This window comes from Cryptomeria japonica, chromosome 5 (genome assembly GCF_030272615.1).
Source record: "Cryptomeria japonica chromosome 5, Sugi_1.0, whole genome shotgun sequence".
Classification (NCBI taxonomy): domain Eukaryota; kingdom Viridiplantae; phylum Streptophyta; class Pinopsida; order Cupressales; family Cupressaceae; genus Cryptomeria; species Cryptomeria japonica.
Genome location: NC_081409.1, coordinates 831,584,795 through 831,602,279, shown reverse-complemented (window position 1 = coordinate 831,602,279; position 17,485 = coordinate 831,584,795). Strand labels below are relative to the sequence as shown.

The window sequence follows — 17,485 nt, the reverse complement described above, 5'->3', positions numbered from 1 at the left end:
ATCTTAAGCAAGGAATCACAATTCGTCTCATACACACTATTGCCTTGGTGGAATTGAGTTTAACTGATGTCATGCTCTCCTTAAGGATACTCAACTAACCAGTTATACTGTTAATTTATAATTTTAATGTAGGGTAAATATCATCAGTCAATAAATTTTGGTGATTGATTGCTCAAGAATTCCTTCCTCCATTTGGAAAGGATTTTAACGAATTAGGAAACATGCATGCATTCGAATCATTTCTTGATAGCTGCTAATGAATTACGGTTCAGCCCTAACCAATTCACAGCAATTGGAACCATTCTCAGCTTTTGCTGACAGTTTCCCCACATACTATAGAACAATTAACATGAATTAAAATTCCATTGAATCTTCCTAAAATACAAGAGTTGACAGCTGGGTTTGCTAATAATATAAAGTTCATATCCTTGAAAGAAAAAACCATTTGAAATAGTAGATCCAGGAATACTCATTCGGAGTTTACTTTGAAAGGTCATTACAAGTTACCTTAAATTGCAACAAAGGTTATCATCAAAGCAATATATACCTTCTAGTGAATTGATAGATAATCAAGATGATGTAGAATGTTATGGAACTCCATGTCAAATATTGAGTCATCCAGGCAAATTAGAGTGGCAAACACGTTTGACCCTACAGAACAACATAGTCCAGACCCTCATTTATTATCATTTCTTAGGATTGGGTCTCGTTCTACTCTAATATTTTTACAGAGTGCTATTCCTATAGAAAATTATCACTGCTTGCTGTATTGTCCAGACAAAACCAGGAGGCCCCAAAGTGGATTTTGGGTAAATATTGTCACTAAAAGTTCCAGCAACTTGAGCTTTTCTCATCCAGTGCTTGAAATTTTTAATTTCAGTGTACCAGGTCCATATCTGGCAGAGGTACCTACTTTAATATCCAGCCGTATATCTATATTACAAAAATATTTCCAGTTGCATTGGGATGAAAACTGGCCTTGGATGTCCCAAAAGGTGTGTAATACGGAATAAGAGAGCCTACAAAGTGTCAAGAATCATACATCTTTGCTAAACTCTTGAGAAGATGTGTCTCCAATAGGATGGAATCAGCTGACATTACCGAAGGCATGAAGGCATATCAAAGTTAAATCAATCAACATTCAGGATTATCAACTCGGCGGTCATCGTGCTTGCATTGCCTCGTCAAGTAAACCTGTCCACCCAAAAGATAGATTAGTAAAACAAGTACAGAAAAAGTTAAGCATGCTTTTCCCTTAATGGCAAAAATTAGTTCATTAGTGTCAACTAAAATTAGCCCATAAAAGATTGCACATCTAATTTGCATGCAAACATAGGCACTTCTCAGCACAATATAATCATCAAGTATAAATTCAAATTTGTCAACATGGACCTGCTGTCCTTTTTCTGGTTGTATTTGAACAACTTGCACCACACAGAATTCAAGCAGCATAGTAAAGATAGCCTCCAAAATGGGTAGGACTAAATGATAGAAAGTTGCACCTGCTGGGAGTATCCTGTGCACTAAAATCACAATTTTGATGGAATAAAACAATGCTCCAAATGACATAATTGTCTCTTCAAATCAAGCTGTCTGTCTAATTTTGAAATACTTCCCAAATAATTTGCATTATGTACATAGGCACATCCCAGCATCTCTAGATGCACTAGTGGCCAGCATCATAAACTTGTTTAACAATTTAACTTTGAATCTCTGATTAGTTGATGAAGTTTTGCATAGACATTCAGTTTTGAAATCTTTTGAGAGGTTGTGTCCAGCATCATAGACTTGTTTAAGTTTAAGCTGGATCTGTCCAGCGGATACTTTTCTGTTTTATCTTGCTTACTGGTATGAGATTTGGCTATATAGGGTGATATGATTTTATTTTTAGGTTCAAAGTAACTCATCAATGATGTTGCTCCTCCCCCAAGCATTTATAATGCACATTTTCCAGGTTCCATATCAATATTATCATAAACATTCTCTAGATGCATTATGCAACTAAAAGCACTTATATTGCACATTTTCCATATCAATATTATGATAAACATTTTCTAGATACATTATGCAACGAACAATAAGAAAATGTTATTCATTTCACAACATATATGTTTTACGGTTACCAAAGGAATATCATCCATAGACGGTTGCACGTATACTTATGTTTAGCCATGCACAGTAGCACCGGTGTCTAGCAAGTTATCTAATTTTAGATTTTGTATATTTGTAATTAAATAATGTGAGTCAGTAGAGATCTTTTTGTCAACAGATAATGGCACTACTTGTAAGATTGGTAATAGCCCTACCACAGTCCACCATAACTGTATTGTTCTTCATCCTTTTAAAGTTTCAATTTCTGTTATGATGAAACAAAAATTACATATTGAGAAAACTGTATACCTAAAGGTGTGATGTATACAACTTTATGGTCAACCAGATATATTTCTCAACTTACTGCAACTTGCATGGGGAAGCAGAGAGCACAACAATGAAACAAACAGTAATAATGGACGAACAAATGACAAGGGGAATTGAAAGGTTGATTTTCATTAATGAATAATACATTTATATTACAAAAGGTGACACAATCGACTATCATATTTAATGATTCCAAAGATCCTTAATAATAATCCTGATGCAACCTAAATATATGCTCATGTTATGTCTAGACATATTTCTTAACTTACTGCAACTTCTGTGGGGAAGCAGAGAGGACAACAATGAATCAAGCAATAATAGTGGAAGGAAAAATGAAAGAATTGAAAGGTTGATTTTCACGAATGAATAATGCACATCTTTAGTACAAATGTTGACATAATCAATAATGATATTTGAAGATTCCAATGATCCTTAATGGTAATCCATATGCAAGCTAATTATAGACTAACGATGTCACTAGACATATTTCTTAACTTATTGCAACTTATGTGGGGAAGCAGAGGTGCAACAATGAAATAATCAGAAATAATCGAAGGAAAAATCATGAGAGGAATTAAAGGTTGATTTTCAAAGAATAACACACATCTTATGGTACAAACGGTGACAAAAGCAATAAATGATTTTATATGATTCTAATGATCATTTATGGTAATCCCTATGCAAGTTAAAGATATGCTAATTTTAAATTAACAACTAATTATTCTAGTAATCCTCGTAGGTAGACTAGTTTATAGTTGATAAATATTATAGTAGAGCCAAATTAGTGCCTGCCTAGGCCATTACCTGAAAAACAACCTTTACCATTACAAATATATGGTTTGTCATCACCTTATAAACCAACCTTTACCTCTCAACCCCAACTACACTTTATATTTAAATATAGCTGCTGCTTTTTTGGATATGTTAAATGGTGTAATCCTTTTTTTGCAAGATTTACTTGAAGACGGTGCTGGTTGTAAAATAAGCCAGGCATAACAAGTTCATTCTGGAAACCTGTAATTCAGTGTAGTAGTAAAACAATGTCATCTCAAACAATTAAATAGCAAGCAGTGTAGATCTCAAATAGATTGAATCTGACAATACCTCCCAAAATTTTAAAGACAAAGTCCTCTAAATAATCAATATGTAGGCCAGGAGCATGAGCGATATTGGACATCTATGTTTTAAACCTGTAGTACAGCAGATGTTATTTATAATTCCTATTTTTGTATAGACTTGTCCAAATGTTGCCTCACACAAAGTCATTACCAAATATGTGATGGTTTTAAAATGCTCATATGATTGTCTTTAAAGCAAATGATGGCTTGAAAGTTGAAAATGTGTCGAAGGCCCTACAAAGTATGTGAGACAAATGTAGTCCTTTCATTTGTGATTCTTTGCGTTCTCTATGATACCCGGAAGAGTGAATCAATGGTCACATTCATTAGTTTTTAAATGTCATTCTTTTCCCTTAGCCTGAAACTTTATAGTCTATACCCAATCATAGATATAATCATCTAAAGTCGTCGAAGTCCTCACAAAACACGTTTGGATCATTACAAATCAGCCCCTCCTAAATTGTTTGGCCCCCAATCAATATGAACAGTGAAGGATGTTAGAAAATGTTAGATACATCCTTAGAGACATCATCTGCAGGTAGATCCTTCCATTTCATTAGATATGTTATAATTACCATCCTGCATAGCCTTCTATATCTGTCAAGAGGCCATTTATTTGCATTGATATGCTCCTTGGACACGTCAGCCTCCAACTGCATTTCAAGTGTTCCTTTTTGGGCTAATCTTCACATTGGCATGCCTCTATTTTCTTTACCACCTTGATCATACAATTGCCATACTTTTCAATTATGGTCTCAAAATCTAGACTTGAAATATACTTGTTCGTTTGTCTCTCACATCTTTCTATATTGCAGAAGTACAATGACAAACTTCCTTGCAAAGAATCGATGGATTCTTTTAGAGTAATTACTATGGGTTGGAGCTCTTTTAACTGTTGTCTCAGTTGATCATCTCATTGTTTCTTCTTGATCAATAAAACCAATGGGGTGTCTATTGCAAATAGTTACTTTCCTTTTCTCTTCAAATGCACTCTCCTTCACAGTTAATTTATTTGGTAATTGCTGCTAAGAAAAATCATACAAGTTGATCAAATCACTTTCTCCATAACCCCATGAGAAAAAAACATGCATACAAGCTTACAAAATAACCATATGCGAAGATCAACAACATACCACAAGATAACACAAGATATACCTTGGGAAAACCCAACCTACAAAAGGAGACTCTACATCAATGAAAACATTACAGTACACTTAAGGAGACTCTACAAACACTTTTGAAACATCAAGCTCCTCCATGCATCCAAGCATGTATCCACACATCCTATGCCATGCTTCACATATGCACTCTTTAGAAGAGAGCTCGATACAATGACTGTGAATAAAAACAACCCACCTTAGCTACTTAAAATGTGCTTGCTTTTATAGAATCAAGCTCACTCAAAACAACTAAGTGGTAAAGTAAAACCATGTGCCTCAAAACCACGAATACATAAAACCATTGACCCCACATTTACTTTTTGGTACTAAGTTTCCCAAATATTAAATATTTTTCTCATGTGCAAGCCATGCAAAATATCTAACCAATGTTACAAACAAATTTACAAGTGGATTCAAATAAATATTTATTTTACATAATTAAAATAATTCATTCTTGTGCAAGGTATACAACATCTTATTTCTAACATTCTCCCACTTGTTGTATACATTGCATAAGGGTCATTTGATGAAATGCATCATCATATTGTTAGGAATTGCATGCAAAAATTATCAATTATATGCAAATAGTGATTAAATAGAGGAATGAAAAACAGAAAAATAATAACAGAGAGGAGACAATTTTAACGTGGTTCACCCAAGCTCGGGCTACGTCCACCAAACAGAGAGTCCAATATTATTATCCAGTAAATTGAACCAATTACAACCAGCAATCCCTTGCAACTCAATACCATTGCAAAATGCTACAAAAATTCTCTATATAGAAAACCCTAACCCTTAGCCATTTTAACAAGACTTATGTCGGTTAGAAAATATAGGGTTACATATGTTAGCCAATAGAAAAATAACTCTCGACGCCTTTATAAAATAATAAGTCATTTGAGCTCTACGGGGCGTTGTCCCTCGACCTCGCCCTGTACCGTGATAGGGAGCGCGCCAGGGGCGCTGCTCCTGGACCCCGCAAGGGGCACTACCCCTTGACCCCATCTTGGGGGCGTTGCCCCCAAACTCCCATTGAATAATTTGGGGGGAAACTATGCCGATAAAAGGGGGGAAAATATAACCTTCGAGCCTAATTAGGCTCCATATAACAACACATAGCCATCCATGAAACCACATGACTCTCTAGCATGCTCGTGCTCAATCAAGAAACCTGCAATAACATCCAAGATGCCCGCGTCCTCCAGCAAAATTTTCTCTCATCTTCCAACATGCCACCAATGGAAGAAAAGGAACAAGCCAAAAGATGCACCAATCCAAAGAACACAAGCATCAAATCCAAATTATAACAAAGGCTCTAAATTGCTTTCAAATAAAAAAAATCCACATGACTAGAAATAGCAACCACAACAAATGCTACGCAGCTAATCCATCCGATCATCCATACTTCAAAGGTATCTAAACATTAGTAGCTCATGCAAACAACATATCTAACCCATAAACCACAATCACAAGCTCCGTGTATAAAACTCATTCTTGATGAACACACATCCAAGAACTCCCACTGCATGGGTAATGTCAAATCTAAAAATAGATCATGGCATACCAAATCTACCAATCAACACTCATACCAAGGTGTGGCTAATACTCAAAACATGTAGTATCAAAGAACAATCACAATGATCCACACATGCAAGACAAATAGTTGCATACTCTCTCACAACATGTCACCATAACTCTCTCAAGTCATATGAACATGAACCTCCAAGAAGTCGCCATAGAAACAACGAGAGAAAACATATAAACCATATCACATAGCATGTCCTTCTACCAACACCTCAAATTGCTAAGATGTATCAAGTTCCTTCTCCTTCACAACCCCAAATGAAAAGCCTCAACGACACCCAATTGTTCAATCTCCACAATCAAACAAAACATATGTATCTCATAAAAAAACATGGATGTAAGTCTCTATAACCAAGGAAGACCAAACTCAATAATCAATTCCTAAAAAATAAAGGAATAATCCCAAAACATTCTCTACTATCTTCAAATAAGATCAAAACTCATTCCCATGAGAAGAAAAAAGGAACAAACAACTCATGCCAAATAACCCTCAAATAAGTCTTCTAGAACCAACATCATAGCTTGAGACTTCATTCCCATGAGAAAATAAAGCACAAAATAAAATGCATATGAAAACAAGGGGTGCATCACCTTTCATTATTAATTGTCAAGAGGACCAAGAGTGGGGAATGAGAATGCTCCTCTAGGATAACCAAGTCATCACGATTCACTCCAAGAAGAATTTCCTCAATAGTCCATGTTGAGCTCATGGACAACCTAGGTGTAGGCTCCTAAGTCTTCTTTTTTGAAACCTCATCAAAGATTAACGATCTCAGAAAAAAAAAGAGATCTCCCAAACTCAACCAAATCTGAAATAGGTGTACAACCAATCATCTCATACCAGCTAAAGTCCAATGCAACACTATAATAACCAAAAGCTCACAAGAATATGATTATACCATTCATCAATCAAATTATCCCCATATCATCACCAAAGCTCCAATCTCAAGAATCAGGAACTCTACATGACACCATGATCTACATGTCAAAAGATCATGAGCCCCAAGTGAACATATTTGCTCCTAAGAGCACCTCTATCATGGCAACATTATAACCAGTAATCAAGAGTGCATTGTCACATAATAACAACCATCCTAAACAGGGATCAAATGTCAAACTAACAAATCATAACCAACACTTCAACCAAAGACTTCAAGAGTCCTCCATGGTATCACGATGTCAAAATCTCCAAATCATATGAAGATAACCATCTCTCGCCAATAGAATCCAAGATGTCCATGAACTCTCATTGCATATAAGAAATAGGGTCCAAGAGCCCTCCAAGGCACCAACAACCACTCCAGAAGATCATCCATCATCAAATGATGAATCCACATCATTGCCAAAAGCTATTGCTGAATTATGATACCAAGCTACACGTGACATCATAACGAACATCTCCTAATTGAAGATCATCTATGGCCCCACTGCAATCAAAGAACTCAACATCAAGAGCTCCCAAAGGTAAAGTAAAACCACAATCTCCAAACCAAGAAGATATAACACCACCAAAACATCAATGCCAAAAGCTCCCACTAAAATGTGTAGCCTAATTACCCATTAAATAGTGATAAGCATGCTACGTATCCCAATAACTGACTATCCAAGCACTCTAACCATCTATCTTCTCATTCCAATGCAGCATACCAATGCACAATGACCACATACAAGGCCAACTAATTGAATCTGCAACAACATTGGAAAGACATGTAGATATAGACAGTCCACATCCAAGTCATCCCACTACAACCAAACAGGTGGCCAATCCACACAGTTGCATAACTAATAAATCATTAATCAATGCAACATGCAAACTCACCATCACATCAGTAACCTACAAACTAAGATAATAACTTGTAGATCTAAAGACTCAAACACTAGATCACCTGCAGATCCAATTTGCAAAAAAATCCACAATCAAGTGGACCCAAATAAATATTTAATGTGGATAAGCAAACCACCTAAGATGCAACACAAATAAATATTTATTTTACATAATTAAAAAAAGTCCTCCTTGTGCAAGGTGTACAACACCTTATTCCTAACAATTCCTCAAGCTAGTGGGTCTTTCTCCTTTGTTTAACATCTTCAAGACTCCTACCAAAATGCCCAATCAATAGGTTAGATCAAGTTCTTCCAAACCTTCTAATTGGATTTTCATCGGGTGACCAATGAAACTCAAAAGAAGGCTCTCTCCTAGGTCTATTCCAAAGATCATACAAAGATCAATCAATCATGTTGAGCATCAATTGTTACTTGTATCATAGGTCTCAAATTCATGCACATACTGTCTAGAAGCGGCTAGGAACTTTCTTCCATATTAAGTTTTAGGGATCTCTTAATTTTTTCGTCTTAATCCCTTTCTGGATATGTCATTACAGATTCACAGGCTGGCAGAAGCACAACTTTGGCACTACCTGAATTATCCAAATTTAAATCTGAAAAAATTACAAAAAGAAATTTTTCTCAATAAAATGAATTATGAGGCAAACAAATGTTGCATAAAGAAATTCCCATAAAAACTAGAAGTTTAATTAAAGTTGATCTTTTTACAACCAATATGCAGAACAGGTAAAGCTCTCAGGTAGACCACTACCAATTATGAAGACAGTGCATTAAATCTGGTTCAGCTTGATCACCCATTTTTGCATTTAAAAAAATTTACACTAATTTGGTCATACTTCTAGATAAGGAATCTGTCTTTTCTATTTAGACGCTCTACCAAAGCTAGTATAGTCTTCCTCCTGTCATTATATATATATATATAATGAACTATGCCAGACTCTTTATGGAAGAGGCACACAACCTTTATCAATAGTGCAACAACCATTAGTTTTCGTCAAACCACAGCCCTCACTGCCAAAAGAACCACATCCTTGCTTTATCCTTCTAAAGCAATCTTTAGCCTTTTTACAGTTTTATTTTCTTTGTTCTTCTAAAACAGTCCCCGGCCTTTGCATGACTTTAATTGCTTCATTCCATTTTCCTCTAATAGACTTATGCCTTACTATTTTCCCACTTTCCTGGGACATATTTATGCTGTATAAGCCATTATTCTTATCCTATAGTAAAAATAAATTATTCACATTCAATGTTCTCTTATATCAATAGAGAATCTTTGTCGACAAACAAGTTAATAGCAATAATATTTTGCACTCACTGGTTAAATGAAGAATCCTGAATATGTTTTTTTTCCTCCAATGGTAACACAAACATATGCTTGTCCTTGTTGTCTCAATCATGTGGTATATGCAGTCATCAACACTCAACAAGGACAGTATCATGAAAACAGATTATTCAAATAGTTGCACATGAATGGGAAAGAGTAGGAAACAGTCTGTAACAGCCTAATCCTTTGATATGATGACTTGTCATATTGTATCATGACTAATCCACATGAATCTTGAGTAATACTAAGGTCCCACATTCCAAATCACTTAAACAACTATAGATGCTTTAACTAATTACTAACCCAGAAAAACACTAAAATTCAACAGGTATATTGGCGACTCAAGAAAGATTCTGGTATTATGAACCTTCTAATGATTTTCCAGATGCCTCTCTAAATCTGTCACCAAGTGTGCTTTCTAAATAGCTACTCTAAACAAAACAAAAGGAAAACGCCTTAAAATAGATTACACAGGTAAAACAAAATAATATGCAACAGAGCGTACACTGCATTAGTGTGCACTGTAAACCGAAATTTAAGAATTAAAGAAGGAAGTTGATGTTAATATGCAAATAATTGAAGTTCAGAATTTTAGTATCAATATGATCTTACCTTAAGACAGGGTAACTTTGACTAGCATGAAGGGGATGCAATGTGGCCTGCATGTCATTGGTCGGAACCATGTGCTCATGAGAATCCATTAACACTGCATTGTAGCTAAACATTCTTCTAACATCATCTGCACCACCAAAGACGTGTTGTTACATTTCATAAATCATAATAGTTATGGTAAAAAATTGCAATTAACATTGTCTGTGTAATACATAAAACTTCAGTACAGAAATACCAAAATCAAAAGGCATGTAATAATTCTGCTTTTTATTTGAACAGCTAGTGTTTTGTAAATCTACAATAGTCATTAAAGCTTTCTTAATCTAGATAAGAAATTGTAATAATAAAAGGATTACAATAAGTGCAACTTACTAGTTTGCGTAATGGCATCATCAGAGCTGTCAACTTTATTATAAGAATATGTAGGTTTAAAGTCGGTCAAAGATTGGATTAAGTCATTTCCATGATTTACACCGACACCATGCATGGTTCTACCAAAAGATACATGAGGCTTCATTTCATCTTCAGATGGCAATAAGGATGAAGAATCATTATCTTGGACTCCAGATTGTTTTAGGTCAGCTGTTGGTTGCCTGTTTTGAATGCCATGGTTTCTCTGGAGAACCTGTGCAGTTGCCTCAGAGTGCCCTGATTCTGCATTCTGGGGGTTCGAATCACTTTCAGGTTTAAATTTTTTTTCTCTTGGAAATTCATCATCAGTCTCAATCTCAGATTCACCTTCTTTCTGTGGGTGTAATTGTTTTCTTTTTGCACGGGCTTTACGATTCTGGAACCAATTGTAAACATTGGTCTCAGAAATTTGACCATGCTGACTAAGTTCCATTGTGATCTCCTTTATTCTCTGCTTATTTGGTGTGGCTGTGCCTTGCTCAAACAATCTCTCCAAGATTTGAAGTTGAATTTGGCTTGGTGTCCACCGTTGCCTTGCAGATGCTCTAAACGTTGGAGTTCCCGAAGCTAGATCATAAAGTGTGTGCTGCCCTATCAGAAAACCTATCAAAAAAATTATGCAACAACATTAGAATCATGCCATTTGAATTTTTTATATATGCATTAAAATGTCAGTGGCTGCCATTATACTTCATTCAGGCCTAAAATATCAATTCCAACTATTCTTAGTTTTCTAAGTTTCTTTCACTCTAAAGTCTAAAGTTAAAAGTAAAACTATGCAATAAAAGTAGTTTAAAACTATAATAGTGGAACCCCTTTGGAAAGGATCTTTGTATTAATGGGGGACCATTGACGACAGATTAGAGAATCCAGAGAGAGAAATCATTACATATCCTTGTACATTACCATTTTATATGACCATTTTTGTGTGATATACTTCATTTCTTAATTTTAAATATATGAATGTTAAAAACCTTTAGCCATTTTCAAAGATATGATAATTAATAGGCAACAGTCTCCTAGATAAATATTTGGTCTTATACAATAAATATGAAAATTAAAAAGTTCATGCACTTTACCCTGCTGCTAGATTTAGCTGTGCATAATTTTAAACTGCTGTCAAGACAAAATTAGTTTCCCTTAATTGATCCCCATTTAAAGGCAGTACAGTCTACATTGTTCATTTTTCAGTGTGATTCTCAGATACCATTGGTGTATCATATTATTAATGAATGTTTCTTTACCTGACTAACCAGTAGACAATCTCATGATCTGTGTAAAATTGAGCTAGGAAAAGACGGGCAGACTTGTGCATTTGAATTCACACTCCAGGCAACTACATGTGTGCTGACTTTTTTATTTTCTCTTCCAACATATGTAATACAGCCAAGTTATTATATCTAGAAGAAACAGAAAAGCAATACTAAGTTGTAATAGAAAAGACAGTCTTATGAATATTACAAAGACAAACCTTCTTTATTTCTCTTTATGCTGCTATAAACATTAAACTTTCATCCAAAGTTATTTATGTTGCATAGCATCAACCACATCTGCAGACAGAAATGTAATTGGCATGATACAAACTATTCCTAAATAATTCAAATATATTAGGAACACAAAACCATCATAATGAAGATGCAGAAAGCAAAAGTCGCAATAATACAGAATACTTGCAGTTTACAATGAGGAAGTCACTTGTTCAAATATTCTTTTTGAGCAAACTAGAATTGGACAGTTATTCCTACATAATTCAAGAAGTGATGCTTTTAAAAACATCAGTATCTCCACTTTTCTAGGCAATTTCCCTAGGGATGAGAAACCCATTTCTGCCACTATGAATGCCCCTAAGGTGAAGGCATGTCTCGGGCATACCCATTGAACAGTGGATACCTGGGGACAACAGCCCATAAAAGGAGAAAAATTCCTGTCACACAGGAAATTCAGAAGTCACATGGCCATTGAGAATGTCAAAATGTTCCCCACAAAAAAAACTTTCCTTTTTTTCTCTTTTCTGAAAATATATTCTGATCCTTAGAAAAAATGCACCAAGTTATATAAAATATTCCACTTTCTTTATAGTAACCAAATAAAAGATTTAATGGTTTAATATTTTCAATCACATGATTTATTTTTTTAACAATCAAGCTGAGGTCCCTTTGTCACGGACCCCAGTGTTCCCTAAAATCCAACTGAAATTTTAAGGGTCTTGTGTAACATCCCCACTAAGCATCACAAACTATGTTCTTGTTTCCCTAAGACTTATGTCAACATAGCCAGTTTCAATTCATTCTTTCGCTAAAAACACTCTACAAATATTGAGGACTGAATGGTCACTCTTCTTGGACATGGTAATTTTGTAAAATGATGAAGACTAACATTTTTCAGCTGCGGGAGACTTCACAACCTAAGGCATTAGCACATTGTTTGTCATTTAAAATAAACACCAACTCCTTATCTTTTTGTGGCAAAGCGAAGAGTAGTTTCTCCATCCTTTGGAAAATATAAACAAATCGTCAATGTGCATATTTCAACAATTGAATGACAAGAACCAACCATCTTCGTGCTCTTCTGTTTTTCACCTTATGCTTATGCAATCGGTTAATATTTTTTGGTAAATAATAATTTTACAAGTATACTAGAATATGCCTGTTACATGAACGATCAAGAAACAGCTTCTTGAGAAAACCCAGTTTTGATTAAATAAGATACAAATATGAATGTCCATTTAACCTTGAAAGAATGGCATGAAGGCAAACACAACCACAGAGATAGAAAATGGCCCAAAGGGTTGATTCCCAAGTAAGATTCCGTAACACAGCAAGTGAAAACATTATCATAGCATATAATGATAAAAACTGCAACATTAAATGAGTGGTTTCAAATTATTTATTTAGGTCTATTGTTCCAACTCACCTCAAGCACAATTTATCTTAAATTTTGTTTTTTTTCTGGTTGGGGCAGGAGGCATCAGGGGGCACCTCATCATCCCAAGGAAAGCTAGACACCCACTGCAACCCCCCCGCATCGCTGAACCATTTCTAGAAAGTTTGCAGTCTGGCCAGTGGCTCAAGAGCAGCCTAGGGATGTTTCCAAGGTGTCCACATAATCTAACAAGGACGGAGACTCCCAGAAAAGACCCAATGGCACATCCCGATGTATAACTGATTACATGATTGGTGCATTGATGAGGCCAAAGGCATGACTAACCATCCATTGAGTCCAAACTTTCCCTTAAATGTTCGAATCCTCAATTTTTGCGAATTGATAAGGGCCCTCTCCCACCACTCTCCTAATAGTTGGAGGGGGCGAGGTTGAGGGCAGACTAGTTAGTCAACATGATGGGCCTAAATGACTTTGAGTGCCTAAAGGTCTGACACTATTGATCCCATTAATGTTGACAGATGAGGAATCTAGATTGACATGGATTGACCACGATGGACATTGGCACATTGCACACTTGTTAGAATGGCATGATCAATTCAACCTATCCATCTCCCAACCTTTCCAATCAATACATCTTATCTGCAATCAAGAGGTCTACTGTTTCAACCTTTCTTTTGAAACAAACAAAAATACTGCATTGTTTTACTTATGATAAAAGGAAGGGAAATGGAAATAAACTGACTGAAAACAAACTTATCATATTGTTTAGCAGCAAAACATATATGTAGATGCTTTTGCAAAAAATATTGCATCTGGAAACAATTAACAAGTTAAAGAAAAGGTAGTAACTTTTCACGTCTTAAAAGTTTGATAAAGAAGCAAACTAAGAGCTTACAAGTTCTAAATTCAACAAATAATACGGGAACCATAAATTTTTATCAAACTTCTTTACATTCATAAAATTTACAAAATGGAACAGAATAAAAAATTCTAACTAAAGAGTTTCACAATTGAAGCACATTTAAAGGTTTCAACATAAAACATACAAAACAAAAACAAAGCTACCTCAAATTGTGGACATTAAATCAATTTCTTAAATTGGCTACACTTGGGTTTTGACCTCGTGACCAAGTTCAAGTGTAAATTGAACCTTGTCAATCTACAATGCCCCACTCCATCCAAAGTAATATATGTGTATGTGCGTGTATGTCTGCCCAAAGAGTTGTTGTGTAGTGGGGAATGCTAAGGATGGGATCCATGATAAAGGGTTTCGTCTCCAAGTTTACTATCAGGTGGCCTTATGGGAGTTGTTCTCCAGTGGAAAAATTGGGGCCTTAAGCAGAATTATTAGGGCAGGCATGCAGGATTTGAGAAGTGCACAAATGGAATCTGATAGTTTCCAGCACCAGCTTAACATAACTTTTGCTAACTGGCAGTCTGAGAATAGTTAGTTGTTTTTAAGAATTCATATCCTATATAAGCCTTTGCACTTTCTGTGCACCATCCTGAGAGAATTACAAGGGCCTGATTAAGTTTGGAAATTCTCCTAAAATCTCTTAATGGCATCCACTTACAGAAATCCATAGCCACTTTCTATGGGGCCAATGATTAAGAAAGTGGCACAAGTTCAAATCCCTATGCTAAAACAAGGTGGCCCATAATTCTCGTGGAAATGTGACAAGGTTGTGGTCTTGTCAAGTAACGATTGCGAGCTATAGTAGAGTGTCAATAGTGTTCACAAATATTAAGAATGTAGTGCAAGCTTATCTCACATGCCCATGGATTTGCAGATGTATATCCATAAATTATGTACCTCTTGGATCCAATCTCATGGTCAAAATGGATCTAAAATTAAACCTTACCGACCCACCTATCTCCCACTCCGTCAGAAGTACATATGTGTGTGTGTATTTCCAATGGGCTATGGCGTAACGAAAGTTATGCCTAACAGTGTGACCAGGTTTCGAATCTCTGTAGCACAATAAGGTAGCTCATAACTCTAGTGGACATGTGGAGAGCTTTTGGTGTCATGATTGTGTGGACAAAGCTTATTAGAGACGCCTGCAACCCGTAACTCACCCTAAGATTTATTTAAAATTCCGTTTACATGATAGCCTTCAGCTTAGTTGCCAGGCGGTAAGGGCATTGCTTCCCTCAGAAGCACTGAGGGCTTACACGGCCTTGTTCTCATATTTTCAACTAATTACAACATTTTAACAGGTCTCCGGAGGATTTGAAATTGATTGAAGTGCTGAAATTAAGAAAGAATATATTTATACAAAATGGCGAGCAAGCTCTAGGTGAAGCTGACAGATGACAGATTCCTCGGTCATAATCACTAAGCCTAAGCTCACCCAAAACCGAAAATGTTACAAACTATTCGACCGACCACTTACCTTTTCATCAACGGAAACAGCCATACTGGGAATATGCGTAAGTAAATCCAACAGCTGTATGTGGAGTGTTTGATCTTATGCATAGATTCCTTCCATGCGAGAATCGACTCATCAATCCATATGTCAATAATGTTTGGCAAAAAATACACGAATTACAGGCTTTTATAAGATACTAATGTGGGATCAAAACAAACTCCAACATTTTATAATGGCAATTATAACAAGGAAGGAAAAAAATAAATACAAAAACCAAACCTGGCCTGAGACGAAAACTGCAGCCAGGAAGATTTCTAGGCCTCAAATGCAAAACAAGAAAAAATAAACAGAAGAAAACTCACTGGGAAGTGCAGAAGGGTGCTGTTGAGACATAGCTTTGTGCATTTCCACCAACTGATTGCAGATTGTGGAATAGGCACGAATTTGTTTCTGCAGAGTCTCAATTTGTTCATCCGTCATAACCTGCTTCTGCAAAACAAGCAGCTCCGGCTTCGCCATGGCAGAGCTCCCTATGATAGTCCCCATGTGTGACCACCGGCCTGGAGCTGTGGAGCCCTGCAGCTCTGCAAATTATGTAAGCAATCGGATTGCCTGACTGATATGCAAACAGTATGTGGCTCGATCTCGGAAGGGAATAAGGATTAAATAAGCCATGTGACCGTAAGGGTTTGGTAAATCTTTTTGTTTCTGTGCGACGAGTTTTCAAACATTTTGACCCGACCGGCGTTTAAAATAATGGTGGAAATTTTCGAAGTAATCAAAGTCAAAGCAAAAGAGAAAATGTGTTAGGTACTTTCATTTTTAATTCATGCTCGGGGTCAAACCAGGTAGTGGAGAGGTTGGAATTTTCTGCATCTCTGAACAGTGGACTTCGGTGGAATTTGGGTTTAAATTCTTTAGTGGGGTCTGACTCACTTTCGAAAAGAGACTTGCTTTTTCATGGCGCGTAATTGTTTCTGATTAGACCAGAGAATCGACAGTTAAATTCATATCATACAGAAATTTTTAGTTAAATTTCATTATCACGAAGAAAGAAAAATCCAAAAATGGTAGAGATGTCTCTGTAGCGTGTTGGAAATTTTGGGCATCGTTGGAGCGAAAGGTGGGGGAGTCATGTGGAGGCATTAAGTTCAAGCGAAATAATATTTGTTGGTGATGTTTGACCTTTTACAAAGAGGTATATTTTATTAAAGTGTTAAAAGTGTAGGAACTATTATTTTTCAGATATCTATTTTTTATTTTTATTTTTTTATTTTTTTTATTTTTATTTTTTTTATTTTATTTTTATTTTTATTTTTTGTTTGTTTGTGAAGTTTTTGTACATAACGAATATTATTTTTATCGTGTCAAGTTGTCAAACTTTATGAGCTCATGTGACTTGGAGGGATGACTATGTTTTCCTTATTTTTTTTATAAATATGTGTAACATGTTTTTAATCTATTGATACTGACTCACGTATTCATCAAAAAAACTTGACGAGCCTAATTTTTTGTGGTGTTGGGTCTTTGCGCGTTGTAAGAATTGATTCCTAGTGGGCTCCTTGTGAATCAAGCGTTCTTATTTGTAGACCAAATCCACTTGACAACTTGTAGGATTTAAGATTGCATAAGCATCAGCTATCCACTTACAATTTATAGGATTTAAGACTACATAAGCATCAGTTATCCACTTGACAAGTTATAAAATTTAACAAAATTTATATAATAACAACCTATCAATAAAAATAGTTTGAGACT

General features: G+C 35.7%; 1 protein-coding gene across 1 annotated transcript; it reads right to left on the bottom strand.

The window, feature by feature from the left end:
• Positions 1–458: 458 nt before the first annotated feature.
• LOC131075504 (WUSCHEL-related homeobox 8) lies at positions 459–16,809 on the bottom strand. Its single transcript, XM_058012347.2, has 4 exons — positions 16,090–16,809; positions 10,434–11,075; positions 10,062–10,188; positions 459–1,194 (listed from the first exon to the last, which is right to left on the bottom strand). The coding sequence occupies exons 1-4, from the start codon at positions 16,271–16,273 to the stop codon at positions 1,185–1,187; spliced, it is 963 nt and encodes a 320-aa protein (XP_057868330.2). The 5' UTR covers positions 16,274–16,809; the 3' UTR covers positions 459–1,184.
• Positions 16,810–17,485: the final 676 nt, after the last annotated feature.

What these genes read in the sequence shown, in the direction of transcription:
- LOC131075504 (XM_058012347.2), bottom strand. Translation starts at nt 16,273, where the DNA reads ATGGGGACTATCATAGGGAGCTCTGCCATGGCGAAGCCGGAGCTGCTT. An exon ending in GCACCCTTCTGCACTTCCCA is followed by an intron (nt 11,076 to 16,089) that starts GTGAGTTTTCTT and finishes TTTTTTTGATAG; the next exon opens with GTTTTCTGATAGGGCAGCAC. An exon ending in TGATGCCATTACGCAAACTA is followed by an intron (nt 10,189 to 10,433) that starts GTAAGTTGCACT and finishes TTGGTGGTGCAG; the next exon opens with ATGATGTTAGAAGAATGTTT.